Source organism: Puntigrus tetrazona, unplaced genomic scaffold (assembly GCF_018831695.1).
Source record: "Puntigrus tetrazona isolate hp1 unplaced genomic scaffold, ASM1883169v1 S000000666, whole genome shotgun sequence".
Lineage (NCBI taxonomy): Eukaryota > Metazoa > Chordata > Actinopteri > Cypriniformes > Cyprinidae > Puntigrus > Puntigrus tetrazona.
This window is the reverse complement of record NW_025048287.1, coordinates 48,636-65,343: the sequence shown is the minus strand read 5'-3', so window position 1 is coordinate 65,343 and position 16,708 is coordinate 48,636. Positions and strand designations below refer to the sequence as shown.

The following is a 16,708-nucleotide window of genomic DNA, read 5'->3' as shown; positions in this document are numbered from 1 at the left end:
AGATACTGTATGTTTTGTGTAAAAAACATACTATAGGCAGATTGAAGTTATTTCTTTCATACTTTTCTGGGTTTATTACTTGGCAGTCAATGGGACAGTCAAAAGTATTTTTTGATGTGTTTTAAATTAAGGGGGGACACTTAATTTCTAGGAATCAGTTTTTACTTATATTTTTGAATTTGAATCTTTTTGAAAACGTGTGAATGTGTATGCAAATCATGTTGAAAATGTCATGAAATCATGGCCTAAGATGGACACAACTCAGGCAACTTGCAATATAAAAGGAATTAAAACATTTTTGACTATAAATAGAAGTAACCCATCAAGTAATTTGACAGCAGCTAGCTGGGTCTCAAATGTAATCCACTGATGGATATGGTTTTGAGGCTTAAAGGTATTTTTTTCACCTCATTAATGCAAATGCAGTGTTTTAAGCAGAAGGGAATTAAAATGTGAAATACAAGTCAGCCAAGTTCTTTAAATCTAGAACTTTTACATCTAGAACACTTTACATTTGTTAAAATAAGTCAATGTAAATTAATATGAACAATACATTACATTATTTATTCTTCATTTTTTGTGCTTTTAGCTTTATTACCAATAGCTAATTTACGGCTTTAGTCATTTTACACTGTTATAAATCTAACAAGTGCCACAATTAGATGAACATCAACATTTGTCATGCAGTAATTGACTCTGTCCAATATCGAAGAAGGTGCAAACACTCTCTATCAAGCAAACCTTATGTTCAATGTTATTGCAGGCTTTTAAAAACAAATCCTTTGCAACAATCTGACGTAACCTACAGTAGTATAAAGAGATAAAAGTTTGCTTTTTCGGATCAGGTTCAAATAAAAGAAAAGGTTACAGTTAACACTGTACATCTGTTTACTCTTGTCAAATAATTTTCTGTAAAATGCCATTTGATTCACAAACAGTTTTTCAATCAAAACATTTTTAACTACTTTAGCTAAAAATAAGATAAAAATGTAATAGTAAGTTTTTTTAGTCAGTTTTTTTTTTTTTGTTAACCCCCATCCATCCACTTTCTTCCGCTTATCTCCTGGGCTGGGTTGCGGGGCAGCAGTCTAAGTAGGGATGCCCAGACTTCCCTCTCCCCAGACACTTACGGGGAAGACTGAGACACTCCCAGACCAGCCGACATAATCCCTCCAGCATGTCTTAGGTCTTCCCGGAACATGCCTGGAACACAGGATTATCTCTAGTCATTACCTCTCAACCTCCCACACTAACTCAGATTCACCTGGTTGCCCGTTTATGCAACATTGCAACAGTGTTTATTGTCCTGTAGCAGCAACAGAAAGCTGTTGTCAGCAGCTGAGGAGATCTGTGTTGAAATGCTGTGTTGAAATAGGCTTGCTGCAAAGCCCATGAAAAAGTAATACTACTTTCTTGACTCGTCATCTCTTCATAGACATACCTTTAGAGAAAAGTAATCTTTACGGATTAAGATTATAATGATTTTTTTTTCCATTTCGTTAAGTGGTAATTTGAAGCTTTCTACAGATCTATTTATCTTATGTCTTTGTGTTTTTCCCTGAGTTTCAATTCATTTTTGTCAAATGTTCCTGTTCTTGACAAAAAGGCATCATGCAAAAAGCGCATTATGTTTGCTTTTTTTAACAAAAAATTCACGAACAAAAAATACTTCTTTTTGTATTAACTTATTAAAAAAATAAAGTGAAAAATAAAGTCTTTTTTACATGCATCTTTGTGCCGTTTTGAAGCACTTAGCATATGTGAAAAGTCAAAAAAGTTGGTATATGTGTCATGCTTGATGAAAATAAGAAAGTTCTTTAGTGAAGGGGCTTGGCCGTGGTAACAGAGCTGAATATCACCCCCAAAAGTTGGCAATGGTCGTAATGAAGTTGCTTGGGTCTGCACAGGAGTTGGTAAGATCATTGTCCTTGTCATGAAGAGTTACCAGGTTTTATTTGACTCCTTCCAACAGGACGATAGCTGAAATGTTATGAAATTTCACATACCCATTTCAATTAAGACAATGTTTGATATAAAAGCAACATTCTGTAGAAGTAGTCCTCATTGAAATGAATAAATAAATCAGTCAATCACTTTTATTTATATAGCGCTTTTAACAATACAGATTGTATCAGAATACTGAACAGTTTCAAATAGGAGAATACAATGATAGGGATGTATAATGTCAAGATTGAACATTTTGTTATTAAATACAGAGATGGTATCTGTAATCAAATTGACAAAAATCACTAGAAATTAAGTGTCTCCAAGTAAGCAAGCCAGAGACGATAAGCGGCAAGGAACCAAAACCCCATCCATACAGAATGGGCTCATCTAGGTGTTCTGGTCTCCGATGAACATCATCTCTGGGTGCTGATCCACCATCTGATCTGTATACAAACTGAGAAACAGAATAAGAAAGAAACTAATATTAGCGTAGATGCCTCTCTTTATTATCTAGAACACAGTCACTTGATGGCTGCTCTGTTAATTCTTCTTCATCAGTTAGGAATCTAGGTGTGCTGTTTGACAGCAATCTGTCACAACAACATGTTTCCAGCATCTGTAAAACTGTGTTTTTCCATCGTAAAAATATATCTTAATTACGACCTATGCTTTCAACATCTAATGCAGAAATATTAATTCATGCGTTAATGACCTCGAGGTTAGATTATTGTAATGCTTTATTGGGTGGTTGTTCTGCACGCTTGATAAACAAACTTCAGCTAGTCCAAAACATGATCATATTAGCCTGTTTCTGTCACTTCACTGGCTCCTATTAAACATCGGATAGATTTTAAAATCTTATTAATTACCTATAAAGCCCTGAATTGTTTAGCTCCTCAATACTTCAGGGAGCTCTTATCACATTATAATCCTGCACGTCTGCTGCATTCTCAAAACTCTGACCATTTGATAATACCTAGAATATCAAAATCGACTGCAGGTCGCAGATCCTTTACTATCTAGCACCTAAACTCTGGAACAATCTCCCTAACTCTGTTCGGGAAGCAGACACATTCTGTCAGTTTAAATCTAGATTAAAGACGCATCTTTTTCATCTAGCCAACACATATAACACACCAACACACTTTTATTACTCAAATCCGTTAAAAGGTTTTTAGGCTGCATTAATTAGATCTGCTGGAAACAGGAACACTACTCCTAAAACACAATGTACTTGTGACATCGTAAAAAGAATGGCATCTACGCTAAAATTAGTCCTGTTTCTTTCTTAATCTGTTTCACAGTTTATATCCAGACTAGATGGTGGATCAGCACCCAGAGATTATGTTCATCAGAGACCAGAACACCTAGATGCGCTTTGTGGACAGATCACCAGATCCTGATGCACACACAAGCCATTTACACTATCTGACACAGCTGCGTTTAAAATTTAACTGGAAGTTGTAAGGGTCCCCTTTTCCTGCAGAATGGAATCCAGAGGCCCTGGTCGAAGGTCAATGCGTGTTCGGTCTTTTCTTTGCATTTCGTTAAAAATCACTAATATTTATTAATCTTTTGGGTTTCCAATTATAGTACTGACCTTATACATAATTTTATTTGACTCCAATCTTTCGTGATTTTATTTATATTTATTAAAATGTAACTGCTGATCCCTCTAGTTGTGATTTAAATTTGGATCATTAATTAACTATAATATTTCCTAGTTTTGACTTATTGTTCGTTAGGAGTCTGGGTCGCTTAGAGACCTTGTTTGGCCAGAACAGACTCACGACACATCTGGGCTAGTCCAGGTCATAGTCAGAGGCTACCCCCTAGATCGCTTACCTTAATGCAGCCATCTCCTAGATAGACTCAAAAAAGAGTAATTTTTTATGCGTTCCCTAAGTAATAGCATGCTAAGCCAGTTTGGTGGTCAGAAGTCAAGAAGTCAAAAATGTGCCCCCGGCTCCATCCATTGATCGTTGATCTGGCTCACCCTAGCACGCCAACAATGCGGAAAACCTCAGAATTCACTAACCTACTAGAAAAGTTATTTCAGACAATATTATAAGTTAACCAAGATTGACGTTTATTTTATCAGGCAAGAATAGTTTCCAAATTGGTATAATTGATAAACATTTGCACAACTGATCAGCAGTACAAAAATAACACAAAATAAAACAAACTTAAAAGGTCATTATACCTGGTCTTTAAAAAGTACATAGTGTAGTGTATGAGGACATACACCACACTACGGGCCAATCTGGCTACGGAATCGCGCCTTGTTGTGTTTTGTCACTTTCCTTATATACTCAGACCAGACAAAGAGATCCCAAATGTAATTGTAAAAACCTTTTGGTGTTTAGGTTCCTGTGCTCCAGGGCCACACCTGGCTGGAACACTTTCAGAGACCCAAAAGGAGGACACCCCCTTCTCAACAGAACACAGTTCTACTAAGTTCTTAATCTTTTCCATAATATAAGTGATTACTGTGATATTGAGACCAATTTACCAATCACACTGAGACCTTTCAAATGACACCAAACATGAAATTGAAGAACCATAGGTTCACAAGACACATGACATATAATGCCTTATTCCTAATGAACTTTTAAACCATCTCTTTTTGGGCAGAAGGAGGGGAAGCAGGAAGAGCAGAGGTGATGAGGGTGTCATAAAGGCAACAGGGGGTGGTGTTGTTTACACCTTTTTTTGAAGTCCTTTTGTTCCTTTGAATTCCCTTCTCAGATTAGTCTTATTGCATTTACAGGTTTTGGTTCACCTCCTTACAAAGTTAAGTGCTGTGCGTCCGGTCAGAGGAGAACTGGCCCCAACTGAGTCTGGTTTCTCCCAAGGTTTATTTTTCTTCATTCTGTATGGATGGGGTTTTGGTTCCTTGCCGCTGTCACCTCTGGCTTGCTTTGTTGGGGACACTTAACATCTAGCAATTATCGTTGAATTTATTACAGAGACCGTCTCTGCATTTAATAACAAATTGTTCACTTTCGTCATTATACATCCCTGTATAGACTCTGTATAGACAACAAGACTCTGATTGGTTGAAATCACGACCATCAGAATTTTCTAACAGAATAGAGAACGCGAAACAGACTACTTTTACTCGTTTATCAACAGAAAAGCTCTTTGAGGGTGGATTTTAAGTGTTAATTTTGAAGACAACAAGCTTTAAAAGTGAGTTTTGACAGTTTACGTTTATATTAACTTCACAAGTCATAAATGTTTCAGCAACTCAATGTAAAATTAATGGCTTTGTAATGGGTTTTAGCTATTTGGATAAATTTATATAACGTTAAAAAAATGTTTACGCAGTGAATGGATTTAGTATTGAATGATCACGACTACATATATAATATGGCATTTGCTCAACAGTGCCCACTGCAACTATTAAATATTAACGATTAACTATTAGGCTACATAACAGAAGACTTGATGGACCGAAGACGCATCAGCCATTAACAGAATTTTCAAACAGCGAAGAACGGGATGTAGAGCACCTATCTACAAGCGCCAGCACAAACAGACCTTCCGCTTCTTTATTAACAGAGGAACTTCATATGCTTAAGAGAAGCTCAACTCAAATTATCAAACAAAGAGAGGAGGAAATTCAAAGGTAAGATTTTTGTAATAAATTATCCAAAACCACTTGCACATTCTTATATATTTCATGCAGTTGTGTACTTACGTTATCTCAAAAGTTCTCTACGATTTGCAAATTCAAAGAAATTCAAGATTTAAATAATTAACCATCCTTGGTCATTGTCGCCTATCAATGACACAATTTCAGCTCTTCTTCTTCTTCTCTTGGTTAATGGCAGATTGCAAACAACCTTTAGGTGCATACTACCACTTAATGTAATTGTGTAACATAATTTGAGTGCTCATATTCTAACTTATTAATCATTTGTCATTTAGAAATTTAAATAATGCTTTACTTGTATTTCTTATCCCCTCTCATCTCTTCTTCTGTTCCTAGTATCACCATCAGGTTTTGAAGCACCTGTCTTTCTGCTGTTAAAATACAGCAAAATATGATATGTTGTGTATTTTCTTTAACCCTGCAGTTCTCACAATTCTCATTATTCTTTTCCCCATTAAAAACATGGAGCTATTCAGTCTTGTGTGATCTACTCTCAGCCTTTCTTACTTATTACTATTTCTTCTTGCCTATTCCTTCCTCTATAATTTTTGATATTAACAGAATTTTGAATTTTATAATATCCCTTCCTTTGTCTTCCTCCCACTATTTCTGCCATTTTTCAATACTTTTACTTTTAACTATTGCTTTTCCCTCTAATTTCAATGCTATCCTTGGTTTCCTCCTATGAATGCTAAGACACGTGGACAAATATGGAAGTGACTCTTTTTCCGCATTTTACCGTGTTGCTCATTATGACTATTCACACATGATTCTGTTGATTTTGGTGGTCAGATGGTGTTCAGATTAGTCATCAATGAAACAGTGCTGAGTGTGTGCACGCTTAGACAGGCTTACTGAATTTTACTTGAGAACAAGGCAAATTGAAATGCATGTTCTGTGTGATCTTTTAGTCTCTGTTTTTAAAAGAATGTGATTACCTGATTCTGCCCTATCTCATATACATATAATTCATTATATTAGAGAAGTCTGAAACTCAGCAAATGTGTCTAACTTTTAGATCACAAAGATGATGGAGAAATGTTTAGTGCTGGTCTCAGGGCACAGCTTTTTGTGAAATCTTGTAAGTAGTAAGTTACAAACCTATACCTATACAAATCTTTAACAAGTTTTCATCCTTAACTTTGAGGCAAGTATCAATACAAAATGAGTAAAATTGAAATAAATTAACATTTTCCTACTAAAATTAAATTGAATTAATGCTAACATAGTCTTCTGCGTTCTGCAACACAAACACATCTTAGATTTAACTTACGTTTCATGAGCTTCACCTTAAAGAAACAAGTCATTCACATTAAATATGATAGAATCTTGTAGTGTAGTATTGTCATATGTGTATTTTGCATTTATATGCAGGTGAAGACTTTCTACTGTTGGGGAAGATGCTATTTCATGCCCATTTGAAGACTTTGAAGGATCAGAAGACTACCAGTATTTCTCTTTTGCCAATGTCTGTACAATGGAAGCTTATTGTTAAAGGGTTAGTTCATCTCAAAATCAAAATAGTCATTATCGCCCTTATTCCACACACCTATTAATTGAAATTCCTAAATAAAAGATTGCAAAACGTCCATATGAAAAATCCATATAAAAAAAGTTTATACCAAGTTTTCTCACGACTCAAGCATTTTAAATGATGACAGATTTATACTTTAATTCTCATTTAAACATTTATCAGTACACACATCAGATATGGTAAACAAAATACTTGGAAAAAAATGTTTTTTAAATTGTGAATAAAAGTTCAGTTTGTTCATAATATACAGTGGTTGAGTCTCCTTAGAAAAGTTGGGACTAAACTGCTCTATTCATATAACTTAGTTGTACTACTGTTTTTTTTTTTAATTTTAAAGCATCAAAGTTGCAGTTGTGAGGAGTGGAGGAAAAGAAATATGTCCCATTTCTTTCAAAAGATCTTTGTGTTTCGAAGAGAAACTAAAGTCTTTTGGATTTGGAAGACATAAGGGTGAGTAAACAATCAGAACAATTTTCTTATTTGCATTTTAGTTGTTTAGTTGTTTCCAGGATTGTAAGTTCACCCAAAAAAATTAAAATTGTTATTATATGCTCAACCTTATGTTGTTTCACACTCCTAAGATCTTAGTTTTTAACTTTTGATGAAATCCAAAATCTTTCTGTCTTTCCACTGGTAGCAACACAACTTTCACATTCAAGATCCGGAACTTTAAGAAAGACATTAGGCTAATACATGTCACTCACATCTATGGTTTAACTTTGTTTTTGCAGAACTATTTACCACGTATTTACAAAATAATTCATCCAAAGTGCATTATTGTGACCGTGTCAGCTCTTGTGTGAACACAAGAAGAATGCATTTGGTGCTCTTTGAAAGTGCATTGCAGATCAATGTTTTTGTAAATAAATTGTTTTTTTGTTTTTTTTTGTGCAAACGTACCGCTGGCATTGCTTCATTAAATTGAGGTTAATGAGTCACATGGATTACGTTAATAAGGTCTTTCCTACTGTTTCCTATGTAAGTTGCATTGCTGTTTATGGAGGGAAAGAATGCTATTAGATATTATCAAAAATATCTTGAAAAAATCCTCCTGTGCGTTCTTTGTTTTTATAGCATCTTCTGCATATTTATATAATAGTTATGTATGAGGCCCCCAAATGTCCCCAGTGTAAAAAGACTGATCTCTAAACAATACAGTCAATGTTGGAAAGGGTTCAAATATGCAGAATATGCTGGAAGAACAGTAGGCAGTTGAACACAACTATTACAGAACAGTTGTGGATCATCCAAGATGTCTTGTGGAGAATATATAAATCTGTGTTATGTGAAATAGCTTACTCTGGACAGTATTAAATAAACAATAACATGACATTTCTCTGATCCCTCTTATTTTGTTAAAATTATCTACATTTTGCATATTCTGAAAGGAGTATGTGAGCACAACTGTATAATCAGGGTATGTTTGTAACTAGTCAGTGTGATTATAAATGCAATCACTTTACTTTTGTCTTTTCTAATACAAATTATTCATTTAGTTCAGGAAGAAAGAGCCACACCACATCCCACTGTGTTGAACGTCTGACTGGATAGAAGTCTTCAGTGAAAAGAATCTTCAGCATTGAAAAAATGGAGGGATCTGAAATTTGCAGCAGTTGAGGTGGAGGATTTTTTGTAAATGACAAATAAATGCAGGGATGTTGTATGCAAAGTGGGAGGAAAGTAACTAACATTTGTAACATTTTAGTGTCATTGTATTTTATGTACTGTAACATTTTAACTTAATTGTATTGTGAAATTGTCATGAATCGCACCTCTGTGGCTCTTTCTGATGTTCAATCCTCTCCAGAGCACTAGCTTTCTGAACTGCATTTCCCTTAATGCCCTTACCCTAGTCTGATTACCTGCCCAGGTGTACCTCGTTAGATTAGCTAATTAATTTGCACTCAAATGCTCTATCATTGCGAAGTCTTACCCCTGCCCCGGCTGGTAATTCTTAATGTTATTTTCCATTGCCTCTGTCTTTCCATGTTCAATGTCCAGCTTTGTCTGTTTATCATTTATTCTGATTGTTTGCTGCCTGCCTGTTGACCCTCTGCCTGTGTACCTCAACCCTGATATTATCTGCTAGCCTGGACCCTTGCTTGAATCTCATTATGATTCTGCCTTTGGCTTTGACATCCTTGTTATTGTTGGCTACGGCAGCAACACCTCCCACTATGACCAAAACAAATCTAAGTACTAACCCCGCATCACCTCGACTTTCTTTGCCTGAGAAGTCTGATGGAAATCCTGCGACGTGTAAGGGTTTTCTGCTTTAATGCTTGCTCTTCATCAATCAACAGTCTCACTTATATCTCAAAATGACTCTGCTGTGTTTTTTACTGACTGGCAATGGGTTAACGCCATGTGGGAGGGCAGACAAATGACTTTGCCCTCTTATTCGATTTCTTACGCCAGTTCAGGGAGGTGTTTGAACACGCCGCATGAGGAAAAGAAGCCGGAGAACAGCTACTTTCTCTAAGGCAAGGTAATCATACAGCTGCCGATTAAACATTAACGTTTCGCACTCTTGCAGCGCAAACCGGATGGACCTCAGAACCCCTGAAACTCATGTATCGCAAGGGTCTCAACACCAATCTACAGGCCAAGCTCGTTTGCCATGATGAGAGAAAACCCTCATCGAGGTGTCCCCATTTCACAACCAATTGAACTCCCTGCCGCAACTCCTAAACAGGAACCCATGCATCTCAGTTACACTTGTTTGAGCTCAGAAGAATGGGAAAATCGATTGAGAATCACCTCCGCCTCTACTGCGGACAGTCTGGAAATCTGCGAGCCTCATGTCCTCACCGACCCATACGTTCCAGAAACGCTGCAGTGAGTGTTTCCCATTCCTCCGAATTCCTTAATCTGCCCATTCTTCTAAGGTGTAATGATGCATGTGTAAAAGTTGATGACTTAATTGATTCTTGGGCTTCTAGGAGTTTTGTGGATCTACACTTTGCTAAAGCCCATGCTATTTCTCTCCTTCCATGTAATCCCGGGTGACAGTGGCAGCATTAAATGGGCGTCCATTGGGATCAGGAAAGATCAACTTTGTCACTCAGGAGATCACGCTTCAAACCAGTGCCCAACATAGGAAAGGCTTTATTCTGTACGTTATGGAAACTCCATGATCTAATGTCCCCAACAATTGGATTCTCCTGTAATACCGGCCAAATAATAGGACCTGGTGGCGACTTTTAGTGAGCAGGAGGCTACTATATTACCTCCACACCGCCCATATGACTGCGCTATTGAGCTCACCAAAGGTGCTCTACCTCCTAGAGGTCGTATTTTCCCTTTATCCCAACCCAAATCTGAGGCCATGAAGTCCTATGTTGAGGAAGAACTGCTGAAAGGTTTCATTCGACCCTCAACCTTGCCAGCATCAGCAGGGTTCTTCTTCGTCAAGAAGGACAGAGGTCTTTGTCCATGTATTAATTTCCGCAGTATGAATGACATTACCGTAAAGTATCGTTACACTTTGCCCCTTATACCAGCCGCCCTGGAACAACTACGCCAAATACTTCACTAAATTGGATCTGCGCAGAGCCTATAATCTGATCAGAATCTAGGAGGAGGCGAGTGGAAGACGGCATTCTCCATAACCACAGGACACTTTAAGTATCTGGTTATGCTGTTCGATCTCTCCGACAGTACTTCCATGTTCCAGGCGTTTGTCAATGAAATCTTCTGGGACATGCTAAAACAATACCTCATTGTCTACATTGATGACATCCTTGTATACTCCCCAGATCTTTTATCCCCGGTAACACACATCAGAGCAGTCCTTGAGTATCTCATACAGAACCAGCTCTATGCCAAATTGAAGAAATGTGAGCTTAATCAAACCCAGGTCTCCTTTCTTGGGTACATTATCAGTTCTGAGGGGGTTACCATGGACGAACACAAGGTCCAAGCCGTTCACCAATTTCTAGCACCTCTAACTGCTTTAATCAAGTAGGGCACTCATCTGCTCAAATGGACACCTGAGAGTACCGAGGATTTCCAGGCTGTCAAGGAGAAATTCACCACAGCTCCCATTCTTCATCACCCTGATCCCGAAAAGGAGTTTGTGATAGAGGTGGATGCGTCGCACACCGGCATTGGGCCATACTCGCCATGGAGATCCAGCTAAACTGTTCCCCTGTGCCTTCTACTTACGCAAGCTTAACCCCGCTGAACAGAATTATGATGTAGGAGATCGGAAATTACTAGCCATGAAGGAGTGGCGGTATTGGTTAGAGGGGGCATATTACCTTTCACCGTACTCACTGACCATCGCAACTTAGAGTATATCCAAGCTGCTAAGAGACTAAACCCCAGACAGGGCAGATGGTCTTTCTTCTTCACCAGGTTCAACTTCAAAGTCACGCATACATCCCCAGGTCCAAGAACGGCAAAGCTGACGCATTATCCAGGCAATTCAACAGGTGATGAGCACTCTTAGTCATGATCCTATCCTCTCTCCGTAGTCATTGCACCTGTACAGTAGAACATCATTACGGATATCAACGAGGCACTCAACCATGAACCACCACCACCTGACTGTCCACCCATGCTCACCTATGTGAACACTGGGGTCACTACATTCACAGCGCAGGACATCCAGGCATCACGACCCTGCAACTTACCACAAAATAAATTCTGGTGGCCTGATTTACAGTTAGATTCGTACAACAATGCTCCTCTTTTAACGTCACCAAATCATCACATCAACAGCCAGCAGGCCTGCTACAGCACTACTCATTCCCCAGAGACCCTGGTCCCATATCGCCATGGATTTTGTTATGGATCTCCCTCCTTGGAATAACTTCACAACCATCCTCACAATCATGGACAGATTTTCCAAAACCTGCAGGTTCGTACCGCTCCACAAACTACCTACTGCATGTGAGACAGCAGAAGTTTTAATGGATCAGGTCTTCCGTTTTTACAGATTACACAAGCCAACCACCATCGCAGAGAGTCTCCGGCCTATACACCTAGGCAGTGGGTCTGGCCTATCCACCAGGGATGTGCACCTCCACCGTCCATGCAAGAAACTAAACCCTAGGTATGTGGGTCCATTTAAAGTCATCAGACAAATCACCCCAGTTTCATACCATCTAGCCTTGCCTTCTAATTATCGTATTTCTCCCACTTTCCATGTATCATTGCCGAAACCTACGAGTGGCCCGAGAGGAGAGAGGGACCAGGACTAGGCGGCGGAGACCGAAAACCCTCCCTTGAGTAAGCCTACCGAGTAAACAAAATACTTGATTCACAATGCCGAGGGCGGGTCCTACAGTACCTCATAGATTGGGAGGGATACAGGCCAGAAGAACGATCGTGGGTCAATGACTCTTTCCGATGGCCACTGAAGGGAACCCTCTCCAGAGTACTAGCTTTCAGAACTGCATTTCCCATAATGCCCTTACCCTAGTCTGATTACCTGCCGAGTTGTACCTCGTTAGATCAGCTATTTAAGCTGCACTCAAACTCTCTATCATTGCAAAGTCTTATCCTTGCCCGGCTGATAATTATGAGCATTATTTTCTATCAACTCTCTTTCTGTGTTGACCTTGATCTGTTTATCGTTTGTTCTGATTGTTTGCTGCCTGCCTGTTGACCCTCTGCCTGTGTACCTCAACCTGATATTATCTGCCTTTCTCGACCCTTGCTCGAATCTGATTACGATTCTGCCTTTGACTTCCTTGTTATTGTTGTCAATCCCCTGCCTGTCTGACTATCCTTATTAAAGAGCTCGCAAATGGATCCAATTGTCTCTGACTCACCATTACAGAAAAATTAAATTACTTTTTTTTTTTTTTTTTTTTTTAACAAGATACTGTTATTTTTGTTGTAATCTGGAAAGATCTATTTGCACAAATAAATATTTGTTTGCTAAACCACTGTATCTGATGTATTTGCAGTTACTGATATTAAAATATTTGTTGGTTTCAGTTGTTGAATCGGTATATTATTCAATAGGAAAAAGGCATTTAGTAGTTCTTGAAGGAACATATTGGCCACAGTTAAGGTACAAATGGGCTTCTCACTGTTGTGGTACCTTAAAGGAAAATATTAGTACTTTTGATGAAGGTACAATATTGTACCAACAAGTTTTAAAAAGAAAAAGGTACATTTTGGTTCCCCATGGTACAAATTATGAGGTTAACTTCCGGTCTGTGTTTGTTTATTGGTCTGGCTACGAACACAGCAAATGAGTGTTGAATATAAGATGTTAAAATATCCAAAGTTATTTAAATTATAAAGATTTGGTGGTGTGTCTGATTAAAACACTGGAAATCACTAGTCCTTTGCTCTCTTTTATTCCACTGGATGTTTGCACAAGTCATGAGTAAATCATTTGACATGAATATCACATCAAATTTTCATGGAGCACATTACAAAATGTTGAGAAGAAATTGACATGATGGACAGGATGCACATTATCAACAGGACAAACAGGATGATCTTATGTCATTAATGCATCCTAGGGAAAAGGCTCAAAGGACATGGTTTGGTACCCATTCAAACACCTACATCTCACCATTGCAAAAGAATAAAGGAAGGAAGTGAGGTCTATTTATAGACCTCAACCTGGGTAATGTAGTGCTATCTGTATGGAAAGGTACTACACTAGAAGTTGCAACTTACTAGGAATTATGGGAAAACTAGGGCAAAGAAAAATAAAAAGTTATAAAATTATATCTATGAGTCAAACTCTCAACAATGAGAAATTAAGTTGGTCTCAGGTTATTGTGCTGTGGGATGTGTTTCCCATATATATATATATATATATATATATATATATATATATATATATATATTTATTTGTGGCAACCTGCCATGATATCAAAACTGACAGATTTTCCAAAAGGCTTTATTTAATAAACAGGAGCATGTAATGCACATTTATGAAACCAAGATGTATTGTGTTTTTATATCACTGTATTTCTGAAGGAAGACTATATTTAAAATTTTTATTGTTATTTCATCCTGCATGTAAGGCCGCATTTGTAAGCTCAGAGCTGCTTTGTCTACAGTTGTTATCTGAAAACCTCCATTTCTCATGCTTAAAACACCTCCTGCTGGCAGATTATGAATATATATATATATATATATATATATATATATATATATATATATATATATATATATATATATATATAAATTTTAACTACGGTTGTTTGAAATAGTTTTCTTACTTAGAGTTTGTAGAGTTAGTTAGATTTCTTAACATGTTGCTGAACAGTCCTGCTTCACTAACATCTGTAATCCCTTAGCACTGGAAAATGTTAATGAATACATACGATCACAGAGACTGTTCATAATAGGATTATGATTATCAGATCAGGGACTGGAACTAGCTGAACTTTTTAAGGAATCAGGAAGCAGCACTTCAATAAACAAATGTTTATTTTACGTGGCAAAGACTGTCTGAATGAGAAACCTGGGAGAATCACTGTTTCATGAACTGTTGGTAAATGTGAGATTAATAAATTCAAACATAATTTCTGACTGAGGAGAGCCATATTGTATACATTTCAAATGGCACTTTATATCAAAATAGTACTAAATATATACAATATTTATATTCCCTGCTTTTTAAATAGTAGGTATTTCAAATAATACAACAGACGTTTGGTATGTTTTAGTAAAAATGTTTGGAGTGAGATAAGTAATCTACTTACTATAAACCCTTATGTGCTGTAAAAAAAACTAACAAAAACAAGTAGAGTAGCAAAATAGGGCCCCAACCATGAAACGGTCAGTGAACACTTACCATAAATTTAATGTGGAAATTGAATAAGGGGCTAATCCAGACAGTAGTGGTGAGGTAAGGAGAAGCTAAACAAGGGCCAGCTATGACCTCATGTGTGCATTGCTCCCAAAGATTGCAAAGATTACAACTCATCCAAAGATCACTAAGCTATGCCAGGTGAGCCATGTCTGCTTTGAAACTAAGGTTTGACCATGTATGCAGGTCCCTTCGCCATCATCTCTCACTGCTGTAAGTGCAGTCTCTGCATTTGGTTAACATTTAATAAAAGCCACACAAAGTGCAGGAATGTAGGAACTGGTAGAAATAAGTGTTAACCTTGTCACTTGATTGGCCACTTAATTGGATTAAACATGCTTGACCTTAATTAATCTGAATAATGAGACCCTTTTTAGCTCAGTTTGATGAATGAGGATGCATAACCATTATGCATTGATTTGATTCCGTGGTTGACTTGTTCAGTATACCATTTTATTTCTTTTTTATTTGTGTAGATAAGTATACTGAGTATACCATCTAGGACTTTTGCCAAGATTTCTGCAGATAAGAATGTTTTCACAAGAAAGGTTTTAAAGGTAGTCCCTTCTGTTTTTACCAAGTACCTCCTAAGATAATTTGTATTAAACTTGCACAATTTTAATTCATGTAAATATATTTCATTTTCCTTGTGTAAAAGACCATGAGATCTTAAAGGAGCTTTTCTAATTAAGGCCCTGTCCTAAAGGTGTGGGGTTTTTTTGGATGTGTGTGCTATTCATGTTTTTGGGAACAGTGTGGCAATGATAGTTTCCTGATATTACAGGCATTGGACAAAACAACCTTACAAAACCTTTGATGACTCTCCCTTTAGGTTTGTCACACGCTTCATTGAGTTGGATGGCTTGACGTGTCTTCTGAAGTTCCTGAAGAGTATGGACTATGAAACCTCAGAGTGCCGCATTCATACATCCATCATCGGCTGTATCAAAGCCTTGATGAACAACTCCCAGGGCCGTGCCCATGTACTGGCCCACCCCCAGAGCATCAATACTATTTCCCAAAGCCTCCGCCAGAACAACATCAAAACCAAAGTGGCTGTGTTGGAGATCCTGGAGTGCCGTTTGCTTAGTGCCTGACGGGCATAAGAAAGTATTACAGGCAATGGTACACTACCAGAAGTATGCTGCAGAGAGGACTCGCTTCCAGGTAAAACTGCTTTTAATAAGACTTTTGTAACAGTAGGAAAAGAATTGAGCACAACATTCCAATAGATTCCAAGATTTAGGTACACAGACATCAATAATCAATGTGAAAATCATAACAACGGCGACCATCAAAAAGCATGTTGTAGCCAATCAAAACTCATCAAATAACTCCCATCATACATTGCAGCATGAATAAATTATGAGCTGTACTTTATTTTATTTTATTCTATTTTCTTTTATTTTTGATGTTTTTAAGTTACTTTTTTGTAGCTTGTTTTTTTGTTGTTGATCTGTTTATCTGAATATGATGTTTGTAACATTTGTTGAGATTTATACACTGATTCTTGATGTTTGTGTGTGCCTGAAAGAAACACTTTTCTGAATTTCTTTTTAATTTATCTCAACAGCTTGTAAGAAAAGCTTCCAAAATGTATAAAACAATATAGAATGTCTCACTGAAACAACAAGCCATTTTTGTGAAAGATATACAACACAAAAATTTGACTCTTAATGGGTTCAATGATTCAGGTCAAATAATGGTTATTTTAAAACACAACCATCACCACCTGATGTCTTATAACTCAATTACTGCAGCCAAACAAATTATAATATTA

At 37.3% G+C, this 16,708-nt stretch overlaps 1 protein-coding gene and 1 long non-coding RNA gene across 2 annotated transcripts in view; both read left to right on the top strand.

The window, feature by feature from the left end:
• Window positions 1-16,708, top strand: part of LOC122334885 (disheveled-associated activator of morphogenesis 2-like) — a 75,881-nt gene that overhangs the window by 20,455 nt on the left and 38,718 nt on the right. Inside the window, 2 exon segments of the mRNA XM_043232772.1 lie at window positions 15,761-16,001; window positions 16,003-16,095. Of these exon segments, the coding sequence (XP_043088707.1) occupies window positions 15,761-16,001; window positions 16,003-16,095 (334 nt within the window).
• LOC122334886 lies at window positions 11,577-12,532 on the top strand. Its single transcript, XR_006248831.1, has 2 exons — window positions 11,577-12,003; window positions 12,082-12,532. It is a non-coding gene; the product is annotated as an uncharacterized LOC122334886 (long non-coding RNA).